The sequence below is a fragment of the Rhodnius prolixus genome, unplaced genomic scaffold, assembly GCF_049639745.1.
Source record: "Rhodnius prolixus isolate KJV_2025 unplaced genomic scaffold, Rpr scaffold_7, whole genome shotgun sequence".
In the NCBI taxonomy this organism is placed as follows: Eukaryota; Metazoa; Arthropoda; class Insecta; order Hemiptera; family Reduviidae; genus Rhodnius; species Rhodnius prolixus.
Window position 1 is genome coordinate 10618793 of NW_027411582.1, and position 18756 is coordinate 10637548.

Consider the following 18756-nt stretch of genomic DNA (forward strand, 5'->3'; position numbering starts at 1 on the left):
TTTAAATCAGGGTTTTCTTTTTCCTCAATTCAGGATTATGAATTTGAATAAACAACTTGGGAAAACACTTATAACCCGTATAAATTAAAATCACATTAAAATAAGGCAGCTTCTTTCAAATAAGTAAGATCTCTTTAATTAAACATTAAAAAACCAAGAAAACTTAGCGTATGGTGTAATTAACTTTAAAAGAAAACTTCCAACCGAGTGAATATTAAAGTGAAAGTTTTCTTAGACACATCACTTGGGTTTCGCTTTGGCAGAACATATTTAATAAGATGCTCCTAACATTGGTATCATGAATTATTCACCCTCATATCACATTCTCTTGATGTTCTTACACAAATTTTGTGAATTTGAATTTGAACTAATAATTAATCACTTTATGAACTTGAATAGGTCATTATGATATTTATTAGCGCCTTTATTGGCCAAAGAACATTAAATGTAAAAAAAATTAATGCATTTTTAAACAATAAAAGTCTATCCTGTCAAGTCGCCTTGTCCTTGAATCTAACCACCTTTAGGGCCTAATAAACACAATTATCCTTAAAAGGGCAACTCAGTATAATAAAGTTCGTTATTTTAATGTAATCAGTGGAACATGAGAAAGTAATGTTAATGATCTCTCGTGGTATTTCAGTATAAAAAGGAACCATATTGTAGCAACAAATTGAGTAAAAAATAAACCACTTTTTGCCCTAAAGACTAACATCAAAATATTCTTCGAATCTTAAAATAGAAAATTAATATAAAAGAGATTTTTAAAAGACAATATTCAAGATAGTTTACGTACAAAAAAAAGTATACTTTTCGCTTTTCTTTTTGGCACATTTCCAAAATGTTTTATCGCTATTAAATTCGAAAGAAAGAATTACTTGGCCTTATTGATTCCCACGAGTTATTTATGCCTTAGCTGCTGAAATTCTGTAGCGCCTGTTAGAGTCACTTTATAAACACTTAAATTAATGATGTTTACCATTTTGTGAGACGGTTAATTTGTTAAAAGATTACATGTGATATTGTAACGCTCTAGTGCATTTTCATTATCAAAGGCAATGGAAATGAATGTATGTTCAAATGAATGGTACTTGTGCAACTGCAACCAAATTAATGAAGACCACCCAAGATGCGATGATTATTAGTTGCAATGACGCCTTGGATGTTAACTCAATTTCCTATTAATGATGCTATAATTCAAGTTGTTTACTAACTTGTCTCGGTTCCTCTCTGCTTAAAGCGCAAATAGTTTGTTAATCTTGAAAAAAGGTAATTTATAGAATGAAAACTATGTAAAGACCTGCAATGTTACTTAAAGCTACTTTCTCTGAGGCTGTAACTTATTAATGGCCGTTAGCTCAACATCTACGTTAACTTGAGCTCTCGAAAAGTCTATAGCAATCCACAGAGCTTGTAAGATAGATTAGATTAACTTATAATCGAATTCCTAACTTGAAAATAAAATTTTAAATTTAGCTGAGATTTGTTATGTTTATTTTTGTCATTGGGCTCTTACTAGAAAATTACAGCATTTCACTGCCCTAAGGAAAATACATTTGTTATTTATGCCCCTGAGGATAATCCTCCCTTAAAAAGATCTAATTATCTGTAAAAATGATTTAGTTATTGTGAGCAGAACATTTTGTACTATGGAACACAAATAATTAAATTCCATCTAGTCCCAGGTTATTATTTAGTCTTCACTTTTAAATATGTGTGTTTTGTTCGTTCCTTATGAATTAAATATTTTGAATATTATTCTGTATTTGTTTTATTTTTATTTTTTTTCAACTTTAAATTTTATTCTCTCTTTTACACAGTTTTTAAGTTTAATTTCTGTTATTTCAGGTATTCCAGTGATTATAGTGATTCCCTCATGTCTGGCTAGAGCATTTATTTCTGATGACTATGAATATGTAAGTTGAATTTCAATTTTCTTATAAATATCAATTATTTGTAAAATTTAATTTAAAATTACTGCCAAAAAGTTCATTTAACTCTTAGGAGCGTTCAATTTCTGGGATAGCTAAGAATTCGCTTCCTTTTAATACACTAATAATGGTGAGGAAAGTCAGTGGTATAACGCAGTAATAATGCTGTGCTGCTACTCACGAGGCAATCTTAGGATTTGCTTCTGCTAGGAGCTTCCTCAGTACGATGTCCGGTGTAGTGAATCTAAATTAAAAGCTTTAATCGGCGAATGACAAGGATATATTTTCTCATTTTTGAAAATAGCTATTTTATTAGCATAATCTTAACTCTATTACACTAAAAAATTATTAATTATTAAATTATTTTCGGCCGTGAAGGATCGAACTTAATCTAACAATATGTAATAATTGCTAACGAAAAAATATTTGACAGTTGGAATAAATGGTTGAAATTTAATCTCTTTCGGGAGTTCTCCACTTTCAGTTATATTGAGTTTGGAATCGTTCTTTTTTAGAAGTTGGCAAATAGCGTCATTTTTATTTATTTTTTTGCCGCTAACTTTGGGTAACTTTATTCACTTGTAATTTTTATGTTGTGAGTGTGTCTGTAAAACAAGGGTTTAACTATTCTCTTCTTTTTTTCAGTGATACCGAAAAATAACATCTGGGCTTTATTTTTGTAATCGTAAAAAAAAAACTTATCGAATAATATTCATTAAACTTAAACTCTTATTAAATTAAAAGCATTAATTTGAATTACCAAGGGTACTGAAAAATTAAAAATGTTTTAAGCATATTGGATTTTTATTGTGTGGCCAAAGTCAATAAACGCCATCTTACCTACTCAGCTGTAACCAATCAAGACAGTGGGTTTAACCAATCAAATTTAAAAAAAAAATAGCGTTTATTTTGGTGGAATCCATCCATCACCATTCAAGACTTATGTGGTAGATTAAACATCATAACAATAATTGTGCATTTTTTTAAGAATTGAGAGGAGAATTAAACGGAATTGTATTATTCGTATTATTTATTAATATATCAAAAAAATTATGTCCGTAAGATATGAAAAGAAGCAAGACATTTGGAAGGGAATTCCAGCAATTCCTTCTCAAATATAGTTGTACTAAAAGTGGAAGCAACTTTATTACCCCTTGGTTCTAGGCTAAAGCTATAAAAAAAAATGTTTACTTGATAAATATTTCCTAAGTTTGTTACTTTCCCAGTTAGATATTTAAAAAATAATGATTTATTGGAAAAATTTAATTCATCGTTTGATCCAAGAAGTTTTTTAATGATGGAAATTTCACTCTTATTTTTAACTTACTGTTACTAACTGAAATTGCTGCAATTGATAAAATCAGCGAACTATATTATTATAATTAACATATATTGCTTATATTCTAACTTAAAAAAAATAACTTTGCATCCTTCTATATCACTTGAAATAATAATGTCTGCAAGCCTCTTTCTTGATAAGGAATTTTTAAGGCACTGATATATCAGATGTATTTTACATCCTCTTCTGCATCCATCTCACTTTTAAATGATCCAGTCATTTCCTTTATTGAAAATTTAATTACTTACCAGCCAATGTAACTTAAGTATACTAGCGAATTCACTAGAAAGAAACGTTTTTTCAATTGGAAATACGGTTATCTTGCTGGCTGTTATCCCATATGTTATAACACATCGGGTTGAACTGCGAAATGAATTGCAAATCCCTATTACAGAAGTGTGTTTCCAAAATAGACAGTGTTCTTTCCTTTTGAGACTGAAGGCTGCTACAGTCAACAGATTGAGTGATAGAAACTCGTACGTTTACTCGTATTGGGCATGACACCGAATTACGTTTAACCACATAATCCAAAAGAATGAATTTTCTATCGACTTTTTTCACTAACGTTTTTTGAGAAATCTAATCTTTCTTGTTTACTAGCCATCTAAAATATAGTAAAACTGCTTTCAACAAATATCGTGCCAGAAGCAGCTTCTCCTAACGTGCGAATGAGGGCGTTGAACGTATAGTCCTAATCTTTTTTTTATTATTATTAGAATTTATGCAAAGTCTCCTAAATTTGACTTGATTGTACATGCAGATGTTAGACTTCTTTTTTGTTTGATGTAAACATTGCTTTTAAATTTTGTTATTAATAATTCAAAACACAAAACAAAAAATCTCAGTGCAACAGATCAGCTCTTTTATGTATTGAAAACAAATTTTTTTTAGATAGATTTCCTAATGTATGCATAAGCTGATTGATTTGGTAATTATCAAAAAAATAATCTATAAAAATAAATTTTTCGTGACGAAAACTTGTGCTTTTGTTGTTTTTTAATGGGGTTTTCAGAGAACTGTTGTATTAAGCTTTTCTTTAGTCCAATTTTCTTTATTTATTCCAGGACTTAGGTATAGTCCTGGTGCTATAAGGCAAAGGATTGGATCTATTCGACCCGATGGAAATCCATGAATTTTCGTCCATTCTTAACCTTTCTCATAAAAATAGAGTTAATTTTTCGATTTTAGAGAGTACGATTTTAAATTATTCCAAATTGTTTTCAGTCCAGATTTTGTAAAAGAATAATAACTAATACCTTAATATTTGTATGGTGTACTTTCAAACAATTTTATTTAGAGATGTATTTTAAATCTGCTAAAAAAAGGGAGTAGACAGGTTAGAAAGGTTTGCGAACAATCTCTTTCATCTATATTTCATTTATATCTCCGGAACTGCAACCTTTCTCCATTCGTTGTTGGTTCTAGGGTTTTTCATTATATTAATAAAACATCCATCCTTTTAAAGGTATTTTCATTCTTAAATGAGTACAGTTTGTTTTTCATATAAACATATTCTGATCACCAACTTTACATTGTGTTATCTAAATAAATCCATTTCTTTAGTATAATATATATAATATATTGAATATATTCAATAAATATATTCAAAATATAATATTTATTTATGTATGTTTATTTAAAAAAAAAATACAATTTACAGGGATTAATTGGGCATCACGAAGGTTGTACTTGGGTCGTATCAAATTCTAGTGATTGGATCTATATGACTTCATCGATTATAGTGTTGGCTGTTAACGTCATCTTTTTAATCATGATCATGTGGGTAAGTATTTTATTTACGGTATTATCGATTTCTATATGGTTTTCATTAACTAGTTTGGTGCACGTTTTCCAAACTATGGAACGCGCGACCCTTGAGATCTGAATTAACTATTACATTTAAATAAATAAAGGAAAAAAGATGTTGCCAGTTTCAGGTTATGTACATCCTGATCTGTTACTGTAAAATAAGTGTAATAATAATAAAAATAATTTAGACAAAAAAAATTACTGAAATTGACAATATTCTTTTTTCGCTTTGTATTGTTGCAATCAGTAGCCAAAATAATGAACAAATACTCTTCAATAAATAAGGACTATATTTTTCTGTTCTTTACAAAATAATAAAAAATTTTTTTAGAGTAATTAGATTAATTGTATTCGTTTTTTTACTCCAAAAAAGACCTTTTCGGGCATAGCCCTATCCATTTCTAACATTCACCACAGTTGAATGATTTTAATAGTTGAGTCGATAGGATGAATATATTGCAACATGGAATGTCTACAGAGATTGAACATATAAGCACCATGGACATTTAGGCGAATTAGTTCTAGGAGAGGATTGACCTGGAGAAAGTTATGACCTGTGATTAGACTAAATCATCCACTAATGAGCTCTTGGCGGTTCGTGTAAATCTTTTTTTGGGACAATTAGGACAGCCCAAAGGGTCTTCTGATTTCCTCTAATAAACTTTTCTTGCCCTAGCGCTAGGAAAATCAATGCTCTATCCTTTGAGAGCTGATTAGTGATGTAAGAGATTTAGACGGAGGTTAGATAGCTCCTATGCTTGCCAAGCGGGCTAACTATACGTTACCATATAACTTGCAATGTCCCACAGCAAAAGGGCCTCTTTAGTAACATTAGCGATACAAGGTAGGTAGCAACTGATTCCTCTGCGAATTATTGCCGCCTCTGAATCGTTGTAATATTATCGTTTAAGGATTATTTATTATATAGCCTACTTTTATCTTGGTCTAAGGTTTTCCTCCAGTCGTTTTGGCATTTCATATCCTCTGGTCCTTAACTGCTGTGAGTGTTGACAGTACACTTTTTCAATAGTAAGAGAAACTTAAACCGTTTATTAAACTACTAAAACACTGGGTCAAGGGTATAAGAAACAGTCCAAAGGCTTTTGAATTTCATATTGATGATTCTATATAACTAAAAAACAATATGACTAAAAAAATAAATAACAAAAAACAGAAATACATATTCCTAACAACGTATTTCCTCTTGTAGTATGATGACAGATAGACAGTCAGAACTGTCATATATGTCGACTTTATATTCATTGCAATACTCAACGAAAAACATGGCGTCAAAAATTGCAAATATATTGTCTGTTCGGTAGTTGGAAGTTAAGCTCCGCCTGAAAAATAGTCAACTACTTTATTTGACTGACCCTTTCAGGGATCAATATTTATAAACTTATTATTCACATTTATTGTTTTAAATATCAGTCTGTAATTATCTTCCAAATAGTGTTTTAATCCTTTCATTAAGCTCCTAAAGATATTTATCTTGTTATAATGATTATTATATTCGTTGTGACTGATACCCTATACTTTGCTCTTTGTTGATTAGTGCAGTAATAGAAATGACAGGCGTTTTGGTAGCCCAACGGTCTCTAACTTGCCAGATATGGATTTACACTATAATGGTGAGACCTAGTTTACCATCAGTTGGATGGTAGGTTCAAGAACACTATAGAAATAGTGGCTTTATCTAGGTTTGATGAGCAATGATGACCTGTCCTATTTCTAGATTAATGTTGGACTCTTTAATTAATGTTGGACGATGGGCAAAGGTATTCATGATTCATACCAAGGAAATATAGTAGTAAATCCATACGTTCAGGAATTAAGGAATATGCGTAAACTGTGGTTCATAGACGGGTTGAAGAATTCTTTGACGGAACTTGGCAAGAATGTTTTGTTCCAAGGGTAATATATTAATTTTATGCTGGAGCATGAAGAAACGAGACATACTAGCAAGGCAAGACGCCTAATCCCCCTGAAATTCTTAATTTTATTCAATATTTTAATATAAATGAAGCATGCAGAATTTATTCTTGATATTTCCACTCAACCGTTAAAAGGCTAAAAATACTGGAAATTGTCAGGAGCTCCGGCCGCCTATTACCTCAGGATGTTGACGCGCCTAAACATAAAATACAGCTTTTTAGCCGTCAGGGAATTATATATTTTTGTTGGGACATTCTTTTGGTAAAATTAAAAACAAAATAATTCAGAAAGCGCTTGTGTTACCTCTCGCTACTGGTTATCCAATCTTCTTCAAAGTTGGAATTCTAGCAATGTTTTTTTTTTAACGCTACATACTTAACATTATTTAACCCTAATAAAAAACATACATAACTCTGAAGTGGCACTTTCCATGATTGCTTAAAATTTAAGTCTTCCGAAAAACCAATTCTGTTTAAAAAACTTCAAACAAAATTGTGAAATTCAATTAAGTGGGGAAATAGTGTACGAGGTTTTAAGAAAACTATTTTCACTATCACGTTAAATTTAAAAAAAAGAAGTCCCACAGTAAATGATCACTTTTTCACCCAAAATGATCGAAACAAAATTGACACACCATGCTTTAAAAACTTTTTTTTAGAATAAGAGGACCTTTCGAGGAAAATGAGAAATTAAAAGTGAGGCATTATTGTTGAAATTTATGTTCATTCGTACAATTTAGAAAAGTATTAAATTAATAATTCCTTAAAAATTGGAACTATTTTGAATAAATTACTATAGAAATTTGACCAGTACGTGAATAGACCTAGTGAGAAACGTGAAAGAATAAATGTTGAAACCTCTGCCCAATTTTAATGAAGTTAAATGTTGGCTTGGTAAAGGAATTTAATATTTAGCCTCTAAATAAAACAAAAAATCCGCAGACTAGTAATATTCCAGCGCTAGACAGCGGGAAAAGAATGAACCCATTCAAGTTATAGCGGAGGTAAATTCTCTGGGGAGATTTTTTTTATTGAAATAAAACTTGCTTTCAGCGGCAAGCAATTCTTACACTTTTAATTAAAATTTGTTTTCTAAATATTTAATAGAGATGAATTCCATAGGTTTACAGGAAATATATAGTTGCTATGCCATGTTTAAATACAGGGGAAACTATAAAATTCCAATTACTAACAAAAATAAATCAATTCGCGGAGATTTCTTAAGGCTTAGTTAGTTATTTAAAAAAGTTAAATTCGAATGTGTTATTATTAAATTAATCAAAATTTGAAGTGGTATTTACGAGTTCCATAAGTGTTGGCACAGCATTGAATTTACGATCATTTGTAGTATGATACATTTCAGAAAACATTCGTATATTTGTACGGGTGACGCATTAAAATTCAATGAAGAGAGTTCCAATAATAAATATTATTAGTTGGAATATTTAAAATCAAAATTAAAGCCGTATTTCATAAATATTCAATAGTTCTCAGATAGTGAATATAACTAGTACATTTTCTCTTTGAGTTTAATCTTGAAACAAGCAAAGCGAGAAATTGGATGTGACAAGCTTTGGAGAGTGACGTAGGGAATTGGTTGTTTTTATTTGGTGGAAGGGAAAAAGTGTCTCAATTTCTTTCAGTCCCGAACTTGTTATTCCATGTGTGAATTATGGGATTTTTAACGGCTTTTTTTATTGTTTTTTATAACAATTGTATAATCTGTGATTTATTCATATAGTATATAATTTTGTATTTTCTTCAAGGTGCTGATAACCAAATTACGTTCCAGTAACAATGCTGAAACCCAGCAGTACAGAAAGGCGACGAAGGCTTTGCTGGTGCTCATACCATTATTAGGAGTTACATATATATTGTTCATTGCTGGTCCCACCGAGGGGCCTTATGCTTATTTATTTTCATATATCAGAGCGTTTCTATTGTCAACGCAGGTAAGCCATAAACTTGTACATTTTGAAATAATTTAATTACTAGTGGTTAATAGTAAAGATTCAAGTTTTAAAGCATGGGAAGGGTCTTGTTGCCTTGGCACAGCCCATAGGCTTGATGAGCAAACCTCTTAACTCAGATTAATCTGGTCCCTACTTAGTTTAAGGGTTTTGTCGGCTCTGGTTTATCACAGTTCGTTGTGTTTGCTTCATGGAATGATTTTCTATGGATCTTCGTGCTCTCTTCAAAGTCTTTGACTGTGAGAAAAGCCCTTGATTATACCTAGGATTGGTCCTAGAGGTGCTACTTCATCCCTTGCAAGTTGATCGGCAGCTCATTTTCCCCTGTTGTCAGCATGTCCCATTACCCATTCTCGTTTAATCGTTGTATCGCTGCAAGCTTCCAGGAACTTGCCTGTACGAGGAATGATTTCAAAGCTGCCAATGCTTTTAGTTATGGCATGGTTGCCAGAAAATATAAAAGTGTCCATTTTCTTCACACCTAATGTAATATCGTGTAGTGATAACCAGGTCCTTTCAATGTATATTTTTGGCCCTGGAATTCCGTAGTCCTTTGCTCCCAAACCGCAGGCCGTAGAACCATCTTAAAATCAGTACAGTACCTTAAATTTTGACGTTTAATATTATAAAATTGGCTCTGGTGCAGTTCATCTTGATTGCCCCATATATTGCTTCCATATAATATATGGAACATACATAGTTTTAACATACTTAGTTTTTTGGGATTGGCGTGCGTCTGTAAACAAATGACCTCAAAATTGATTTAAGTCAACCATTCAGTAAAAATTGTTATTGTAAACCTGATACCACAAAACCAATAGGCAGTAAATAAAAATTTTCTTCTCTTTTGCAGGGCCTGATGGTAGCGTTGTTATACTGCTTTTTAAATACCGAAGTACAGAATACTGTGAGACATCATTTTACCAGATGGAAAGAAAGTCGTAACCTGGGAGCAAGACGCTACACATGCAGTAAAGATTGGTCTCCAAATACCAGAACTGAAAGTGTCAGGTATAATTGTAAAATATCCGCAACGATAAAGAGATAAACTAAGAAAACAATCTCTAATGGAAATTATAAATAAATAAATAAAATTAAATGCAAATTTCAATTAACATCTGGCGATATAATTCAACAATATCATATATTTCCGAAATGTTAGCGTTTATTGTTTGAGATGGGAGATCTAGGAGGTCTCTTCTTGTGTGAAAAAGAGCTTTTAAATCATTCTTTTCATTATGTAATAGTTCATTTTTATGCAAGAAATTAAATATTCAAAATTATACCAAAGTTTCATTTTAGTCATACCTAAATATTTTATGGAACTTATAGTAATTTGAATCCAAGCATCCTGTTTAACGTACTTATTATTTTCCACTCAACTTGGGCAAAGAAAAGCTAGGCAGAGTCATAGTTGGTAAAATGTACGTTCAACTACACACTAGCAAACATTCACCTACACATCAAAGAAACTCCTTATCTAGGTAAATCATCCTCTGAGAAAGCTGAAACAAAAAATTATTTATACCACGACTTACAAACAGGTGACACAAAAGGAACGGCAAAATTGATAAAAATGTCTTATTATTCTCACGTCGTTTCAGTTGTGTATAAATTGCCCACATAAGACGTACCCTTGTTTGGCATTATCAGTATGGATTTCTCCAAGAAGAAAGTAAAGATTTATTCAAAACTTGATCTCATGCCTTCTCTCGTAAACTTAAATGTGAATTAGTAGGAGCCAAATCATTGGCCTAAGACCCAATGTAGGGGGGGGGGAATGCCAGTCCACTTCATCCTAAGACATCTAATGTAAGGAAAAAAAAGGTACGTTAAAAAAAAGCTCTCTTTCTGTTGCTTAAAAAGTTTCTGCTCAAAGAAGTATGTTTTTTGACGGTATATTTAGTAAACTCCAAAGAAAATGTAAACCATATCAGTTTGAGACGTGAAAATCAGTTACGTCTAATGTATGAGCTTTTTTTTAGCCTTTTCTTTTCTTCATTATTCTAAATTGGCGAACCATTTCTCTTGCAAACATAAATATCACAAATTACACTTTCAAATATTCTATTATTTGATAAAATATTGTTTCAAATTATAAATTTAAATACATCTTTTTTTCTTTTTGAATCTCTTGATCTGTTACAATTGATTTTTATTTGCTGCAGAGATCAAGAAAGCACCCTTAAATATTAGGTATTAACACCAACACAATCATTCTTATTTTTAATTATATTTTTAACACGTTCCGTGCCATGTATACCACCGATGGTATACGTTATCTTCAGGCCAAGTGTATCATCGGTGGTACACGCAGTCATATTTATTTAATGTGTTGAAAACAAATGTAATTCTGTAAAATTTATTTCTACCAAAACAATTAGGTATTATACAAAATGGTGTATAGAACAGAACAAGTAAGTTTATTTAATTGTTATTCATACAATAATTAATAAATACATTTAATAATGGATTTTGTTAAAGAAAGGGAAGCAAAGGCAATCGCTGTAAAACGTCATTACTCTTATTATAGTTTTTTCTCTTGCTACTTCAGTACCACAAGTTATGACACGATGTGATAGCTACTCTAAACAAGAGAAATACTTATCAATTGATGATGTAAATGAAAGATTGTGTGATAATAATATCAACCTCTAGTAAAAATATCAAATGGCCTGAACGACAAGTCATGCAAAAAATGGCTTGGCACGGAACGTGTTTTAAAAGAATAAAGTAAATGTTTGAATTTATGTACAATTTTGGTATTATTTATTGTTAATTAAGTTATTTTTGTTTTGTTTATAGATTATGTTCCAAACATGATGTAATGCCGTACAGAAAAAGAGAATCAGTGGCCAGCGAGAATACAACGATGACTCTAGTAGGAGGTAGTACAAACCTTGCTCGCTTATCTAATGGTTCTACAGGTCAAACTGTTAGAACCCCAGTCAGCCTATATTTAGAACCAAACAACTCTAATAATGCTCTTTAATCAGGATCTTCTTTTTTCTTTTTATTCTTCACTTTTTAAAAGAAACCGGAACTCTATCGATATAAATAAATAATGGCAGCCCTTCTTCCATTTCTCATTTTGGAACTGTTGACTTCTATTTTTCGCTAATTATTATGTAAATATAAAATACAATAGGAGCTATTATTTTTTTAAAAAAATCTCATTTAGTTGACCAAATAATGAAAGTCTTGATACTTCGGTTTCCAAAATGTGTACCCTAACGTTTCCAATCTGTTCTTTATTATTCTTCTGCTTGGAGGAACTAAACCTGCCCTTAAGAAGAATAAGCCAGGTAAAGTTAAGCCAGTAAAGGTTTTTTCATCACTCATAAAAATTTTTTAAAATATCTTTCCTCAGATTTTTCCAAAACATTTTGTTTTACTTCTATTTATAAAGCTAGCCCGCTTACAAATTTATTCCTACCTAGTGAAGTTTTGCAAATTGAATTTATGCTAGTAAGTTAAGGCTTAATCTTAAATCAGTCTTCAATAATTGGTTTTAAGAAGCTATTTATTTAATGAAGAGAGATTTGGCGTAAATTTTTCAAGGCCTCAAGACTCCCTGTCGAACACAAATCAATCTTCGGGCTGTAGGTAGAGGTTTCAGCGACTGGACACCCTCTAAAACAACCACATACTATTCTTTTTTTTCACAACGCCTTTAGTAGAGGTCTCGGTTTGCTCTAATAGCACGCCATATATCGAGTTGGCCGATATATTTACTAACTTGAACCAAATGCAATAACCTTAACTCCTCCTTCACATCCATAAGAGGAGAAAGCCTAAAATCCGAATTCCCATGCTTGCATATGCATCGAAAAAAGTATAAAAACCAGTTCTCTTCACAATTAAAGCAAACCGTCAGTCAGATTTAATTATTTTTGTTCACACTGGCCAAGGAGCTTTACAAAAAGGTATGATGATTAATTCAGAAGAGATGCCTGGCTCAAAAAAATTATTTGAGGGAACTAATAAAAAAAAAATTGATAAGCGATATCACAAATACAGTTGCTAATTCTAATGACCTTTTGAAGTTGCCAGAAACTCTCTTTAGATTACCTAAAAGAGAATAAATCTGTATCCAGGAAGCTAGACAATCAAGCAAACCAAATTAAAAAAAGAAAGGCACTTAAGCTAGTCTATCTACATCTCCTACCAGTATTGGATGTTCAGTCTAAAAGGGAATTATTCAAAAAGCTTCCTTACTTCTTGAAAAAACTACATTTGTTAAGACTTTGTTAGGGAATGAGGGTACAAGATTTATATTGCCTTCTACAAACTGGAAAAATAAGTTTGAACTAATATTCGCCATAGTAAACATTCTCATCACTAAAATGATTTCAAATCAATGTAGACGAACTCCTGAGCTGCTATTCATTCTACCGATTTTAGCCCGTAAGGTCAATTTTATCAGATATTGCTATATTTAATTTTCCAAACTAATCCATTTTCATTTGCATTTTTTTAATGTTTAAAAATAATTATTAAAATAAAATAGAAAAAAAACATTCAAAGCATGTTTCCACGGCAAAATGAAATAGTTATATTTTTTTTCTTTCATGAACATAGAATTTAAAAAGTCAAAACAATTAATTAACGGTTCTGCTTTAATAGAGTGAGAAACACTGATATGAAGAAATTTTGGCTGTTCCCTAAAATGGTTAAAACCCAGAAAAAGTTAAAAGCAATTTAGTTTGTAACAAACTTGAGTTATTTGCTCGACTTCGCTGGACGAGGCACCGACAGAAATGTGGGGAATTCCTTTCTTAAAGGAAGCAATTAATTTTGCTACTCTCTTATGTGTTTAGATATCTATATTTAAATAATAGAACAGTGGAAATAATTTAAAAGAATTGTTACGATTGGAGCAGTGACTTTTTTTTACTGGCTTTCCAGTAATTGTGTAAATAATTTTTAGAATTGATGTTTTAGAAATTATAACGGCAACATCTAATGTCAGCACTGTGATCTAGGCAAATCAATGTCCGTTTGAGATCATCTCAAATTGAAGTACTGTTTTTAAGGAATAATTGATCTCAAAAAGACGGACTACCCTACTTTAAAATATTCTTTTGTAAATGCACATTCTGCATTCTGTACATTCTAAATTAATGTCTTTAAGGATTCTTCAAGTAATTTTTTTTAAAAACATTGACAGTTTATTGCTACGATCATTTATAAAATGTAATTATTAAAAGCGACTATGATTGCTCGATAAACTCTCAAAATGAAGTTTGTTACAAGGGTTAAAAGATATGTAAAAAGCTTTTTCTTTTTACTACACCGCAATGAACTAGCGTTCTCTTCAATAACAAAACTGAGAGTTGGCCATCTACCTAAACAGCCTATTGTCATTAAATCGTCTCCATTACAGAGGCTGCTTTCAGATATTTGGTGTTGAATTAAAGACACAAAAACGCCACCACTGATCGCTCTGGGAGATCTGCTGGTCAGGAACGGTGATCCATTTGTGATATCTTTTATTCCGACTGTTAGATTTCATTTTTATTATTTTATGTATTTATTTATTTTCGGCCCAGCATCTTTGCTTAAACTCAGCTATAATCAATCTTTTGGCGGCTGGAGGGAGAGTAGAACTTAAGGCTGCTGTTTTAGGAAGTAAGTAGACTTTGCCCTTCCTGTATTGATTCGAAGCGTCTTATACTAAACCACACCGAGTTTAGGTAAAACTGTTGGGGACAGCAATCATAGCTTCAGATCCATATTCGATTACGATGGTTTTATATGACACTCTCAGAACATCACAGATCGCACTTCTCGTAATAGCTGTCATTAGCTTCAATAATTTTAGTCGAAGTTTGCTGCATATTCTACCTGCTTACTACTGGCGGTGGTTAGCGTTATCGGACGGCAACTGTCTATAGCAACGCTTGCTTTATTATACTTTAATATGAGAGTGACTTGTCTCTTTCGCCAGGAATATGGAGATTTGAAACCTTAATGGTCTCAATATAGATGTCATATGATTTTCTAAACCAAGTTTAATGTAATAAACATGTCTCTAAAAAATCTCATTCCTGAAAATATACTCGTACACAGAACCATTTGATAGTTCTTTATTGCTATTAAAGTCGCAAGCAACAACTGGGTTCATTGCCTTCTCTTCACTTGCCGTACAGCCACTTCTTTTAGTTCAGCCAGTCGCTTAGCGATGGTCACCAAATATTTACCTCTGCCGAAATGTAAACCCATTGAAGTAGCAGCTTATACTAACATCCGATTCGAAATTAAATTAGTGATTAGATCCCTCAAAAAACAATTAGCATAATCTAAGAAATGTGTACCTCAAAGGTTTTAAATTCTTAAGAAATAAGTAATTATTGATATTGATGTTTTGGGCTGCAAGCCTGCTTTTACTGTATGTTAGCTCATTAATGTTAAAGGTAGATTTTGTAATTAGGAATCGCCTCTATTTTTATTTATTCAAATTCATTCTGATACAAGAGCGGGGTTCATTAAAAGTTGGCAATCAATATTTCTAAAACAATATCTCTTTCCTTAATCTGTTAAATTAATAAAAATAATAATCTCCAGTTTATTTTAAAAAATTGATAAATATTTAAATTAACGTGATGGTTAACTTGGTTAATCTATTAATTAAAGTCACTGCTTTAAAATCAAAATTATGTGAATGTTGGTTTGTGGATTATTTGAAAGTTTTGATATTTCTTTCGGGAATACATTATATAAAAACGTGCAAGAATTTTTATTTATTTAAAAAAAAACATAAATAAATAATTTTTACAATGGAAAAAGAAATTTGCAAGGAAAAAGAAATAAAAAATCTGGTTGTGAGGGTTTTAATTACTTAAAAGAAATTATTAAAATTCCTACTAAAAATTTCCATTCAGCTTTATTAAAAGTTCAATTTTTTGATGTGTACATTTTACATTTTACCTGGAATATAATTGTATGTATGTATATCAAATGTTGTGAGATAGAATATAAATATGTTATGTTAAAAATGTTCCTTTTTTTGGAACATCTACTCAGAGGGGAAACAAAAATCGACTTCAATATAAAATTTAGGAAGATCTCTTGATCTCTTATTAGTTAGTTTTACTGTAAACAAAACTATTATGTATATAATATAAAACTTTGTTTGATATTATTGATACTTGTATTTTATATATATATGTATATATGTTATTTTGTTTTTTCTAGGGAACAATTCTAGTCCACAAAACAAAACAATTAATTACGAATACTAGTCTAAGTGGTGAAGTAGAATTTTTGTTTATATTGGGTAAGTAAAATTTATTTAAAAAAGCTAAAAAAAATTGAACCTTTTTAAAGGGACAGCGCAGATACTAACAAAAACGTAGGTGCTAAACTAGTAATTGTTAGCTTCTGAATAACAAATACTCTGTGTGAAATGCTCACACGATATTTTCTTTTCGCAATTTACCTAATTAAATGTAATAAAAATAGAACATGAAATAAAACAATGGTTGCCTTCAATATTATTACATGTTCATTAAAATAAATTGAACTTTTGAAGGGAGCTAGAGGTCTCAGCTTAGCTCTCTCTCTGTACCCCGCTCAAATTAATGTTCTCTGAAGAAGTTAAGGGAAAAGTGATGTACCTTTAACCCTTTAGAAGCATGATGTCCAGGTTCAAATGAAACACTTCAGTTAAGGATTAAGTGCTTAATAACGCCTAATTTCCAAATAATTATCCCATAACTCTCCAAATAGGAACCTAAAAGTTAATTTTTACTTCTTCATTAGAATTTGCCAAAAACTGTTTGCTTCTGTAATGTGTTCAATGTGAATATTGAGTGAGTTTGCCTATGGGCACAAGCGCTAAAAATCTAAACCTAAATAGTTGCACATATCCACTATCTTAGCAGGTCCTATAATAAGCAATTAATGGTGTGAGTGGTGGAGGTGTTAAAAGTGTTCAGTGATGTTTAGTTAGTTAGGCTGAAATCCAGCGTGGACGCCGACTTCCCTGAAGAAATAACTTGTCCAATCTCTCTTTCGGATAAAATGAGAAATTTGGATTTCTGTCTAAAATAAAAAAAGTGCAGAAAATTTGAAAAAGCCGTTCGTAAATTTGGGTTCCGTTGGATGAGTTCTAACCTAGAATTTTGGTTAGACATTTCATTCTCTTTTAAATATTTACTGTACTTAAACGCCACTTCACGTCATTATATAAGAACCCCGCTAAATATCTTCCTTTCCCCTTAATCGAATTCTATAATGTAAAAGCTATAGTAGTAAGTGAGTCCAGACAATGTATCGAATTATTAACAAAAAAATCATTAAAGTTACTCTTTCATTAGGCTGATTTTTGTAGAAAAGTTAATTATCTAGTCCCATGATGCCTTTTAACCAAATCTAAAAATTTGATCACTGCAATTTGAGTTTTGGTGAATACACCACAATAGACAGATCCCAATGACTCAAGTCATAGCACATTGAAATCCCATTTATACAATTGGGATGTAAATAAGAACAGCCAGGATAAATAGAATACTAGCGTCCTTCTATGAGTACTTCTTGTAATTCTAAGCCTTTTCATCATCACTTAAAATCTGCAGAAAATATTGTTCTATCCTCGGCGAAACAAATCAATAATCTGGCTCTTTAAAGTTGATTTTACCTGTCATAGTTCCCATTTTTATTCTACATCAGATCGTTTTCTACTTTCACCCACTTTCGGTGGCTATTTCAGAATTAATTGTAACATTCTGTACTTTTCTTAAAAAACAATATACTTAGCTAAAATAAAACATTTTTTGATTTTCTTGTTCCTAGCTCTACTCATAACAGGAATTCATGAGTTTTTCTAACCACCCAAGGTATTTTCAATAAATTCCTAGCATCCAACTTGTGTTAAATACCTATTATCTATTTAATTTCGAGGCCCTCTAATTATGGTGTTTTTATGTAAATCCCAAGCAGGTTATTCATCTTATTTCGAGATACATGAATTATCTAAAAGTTCCTTTAGAAGGCCTTTATGCGTATTTGAACCAAGTACAAAATTCAAGACCTCTACCTTATTGTGAATATTATTGGTGACTAATACTGCATGATGTTAAAGTTGACTACAATTTTAAGTATAGCTCAAAATAACATTTTATGATATGGTTGTTTTCCTTATATTTCATTACAGTTATCACTGTCCCAAACTTATTTTACTGTGGAAAAAGTCAAAGAAAAGTATTCGTTTTCTATCTCTATAGTACTTTAGCCTTAATTAGACTAAAATGAAACATTTATTACTTTCGCGCGAGATTCAAGAATGGGTCGTAAAATAACACACGGAACTCAATGTGTAGTTTTGTAAAAACAAAATCAGTGTTTTTTGTTTTGTGGACTCAGTAATAATAACAATAATAATGAAGTTTTAATGAATAAAAAAGTGATACCATTTACAAACAACAGATTTTTAATTTAAATTTTTCCTAATAACTTATTTAAAAATATATATATAACAAATTTCTTCTTGTAAATAACATGTAAATTATGTACAGTAAAGTTTACAAATATTGTATGAGTAAAGATGTGATTTTGTGTGTTTGGTAACATGGCGAGAAAACAAAAATCTATTATTTTTCACTAGTCATTGTTTTTAACTATTTCTTTTAGTCTGACTTGTTAATAATTTATTATTTAGTAAATATAAATGATATATTTAAACAAAATATATTGTAAATAATCAAGTTACTATCATACATACAAGAAGAGCAAATCAATTTTTCCAATTATTTTGTAAATAACTATTAAAA

The 18756-nt window shown here is 31.0% G+C and overlaps 1 protein-coding gene across 25 annotated transcripts in view; it reads left to right on the forward strand.

The window, feature by feature from the left end:
* The window catches only part of LOC141446931 (diuretic hormone receptor-like), a 323691-nt gene extending 305431 nt beyond the window's left edge, over positions 1-18260 (forward strand). For 22 of the 25 annotated variants that reach the window (XM_074113940.1, XM_074113929.1, XM_074113923.1 and 19 more), the window contains 6 exons: positions 1849-1916; positions 4931-5053; positions 8780-8965; positions 9837-9994; positions 11789-11871; positions 16181-18260. In XM_074113940.1, coding sequence (XP_073970041.1) covers positions 1849-1916; positions 4931-5053; positions 8780-8965; positions 9837-9994; positions 11789-11871; positions 16181-16227 — 665 coding nt within the window. In that variant the 3' untranslated portion in view covers positions 16228-18260. The other 3 variants (XM_074113932.1, XM_074113944.1, XM_074113946.1) reach the window with 3 other exon arrangements.
* Positions 18261-18756: the final 496 nt, after the last annotated feature.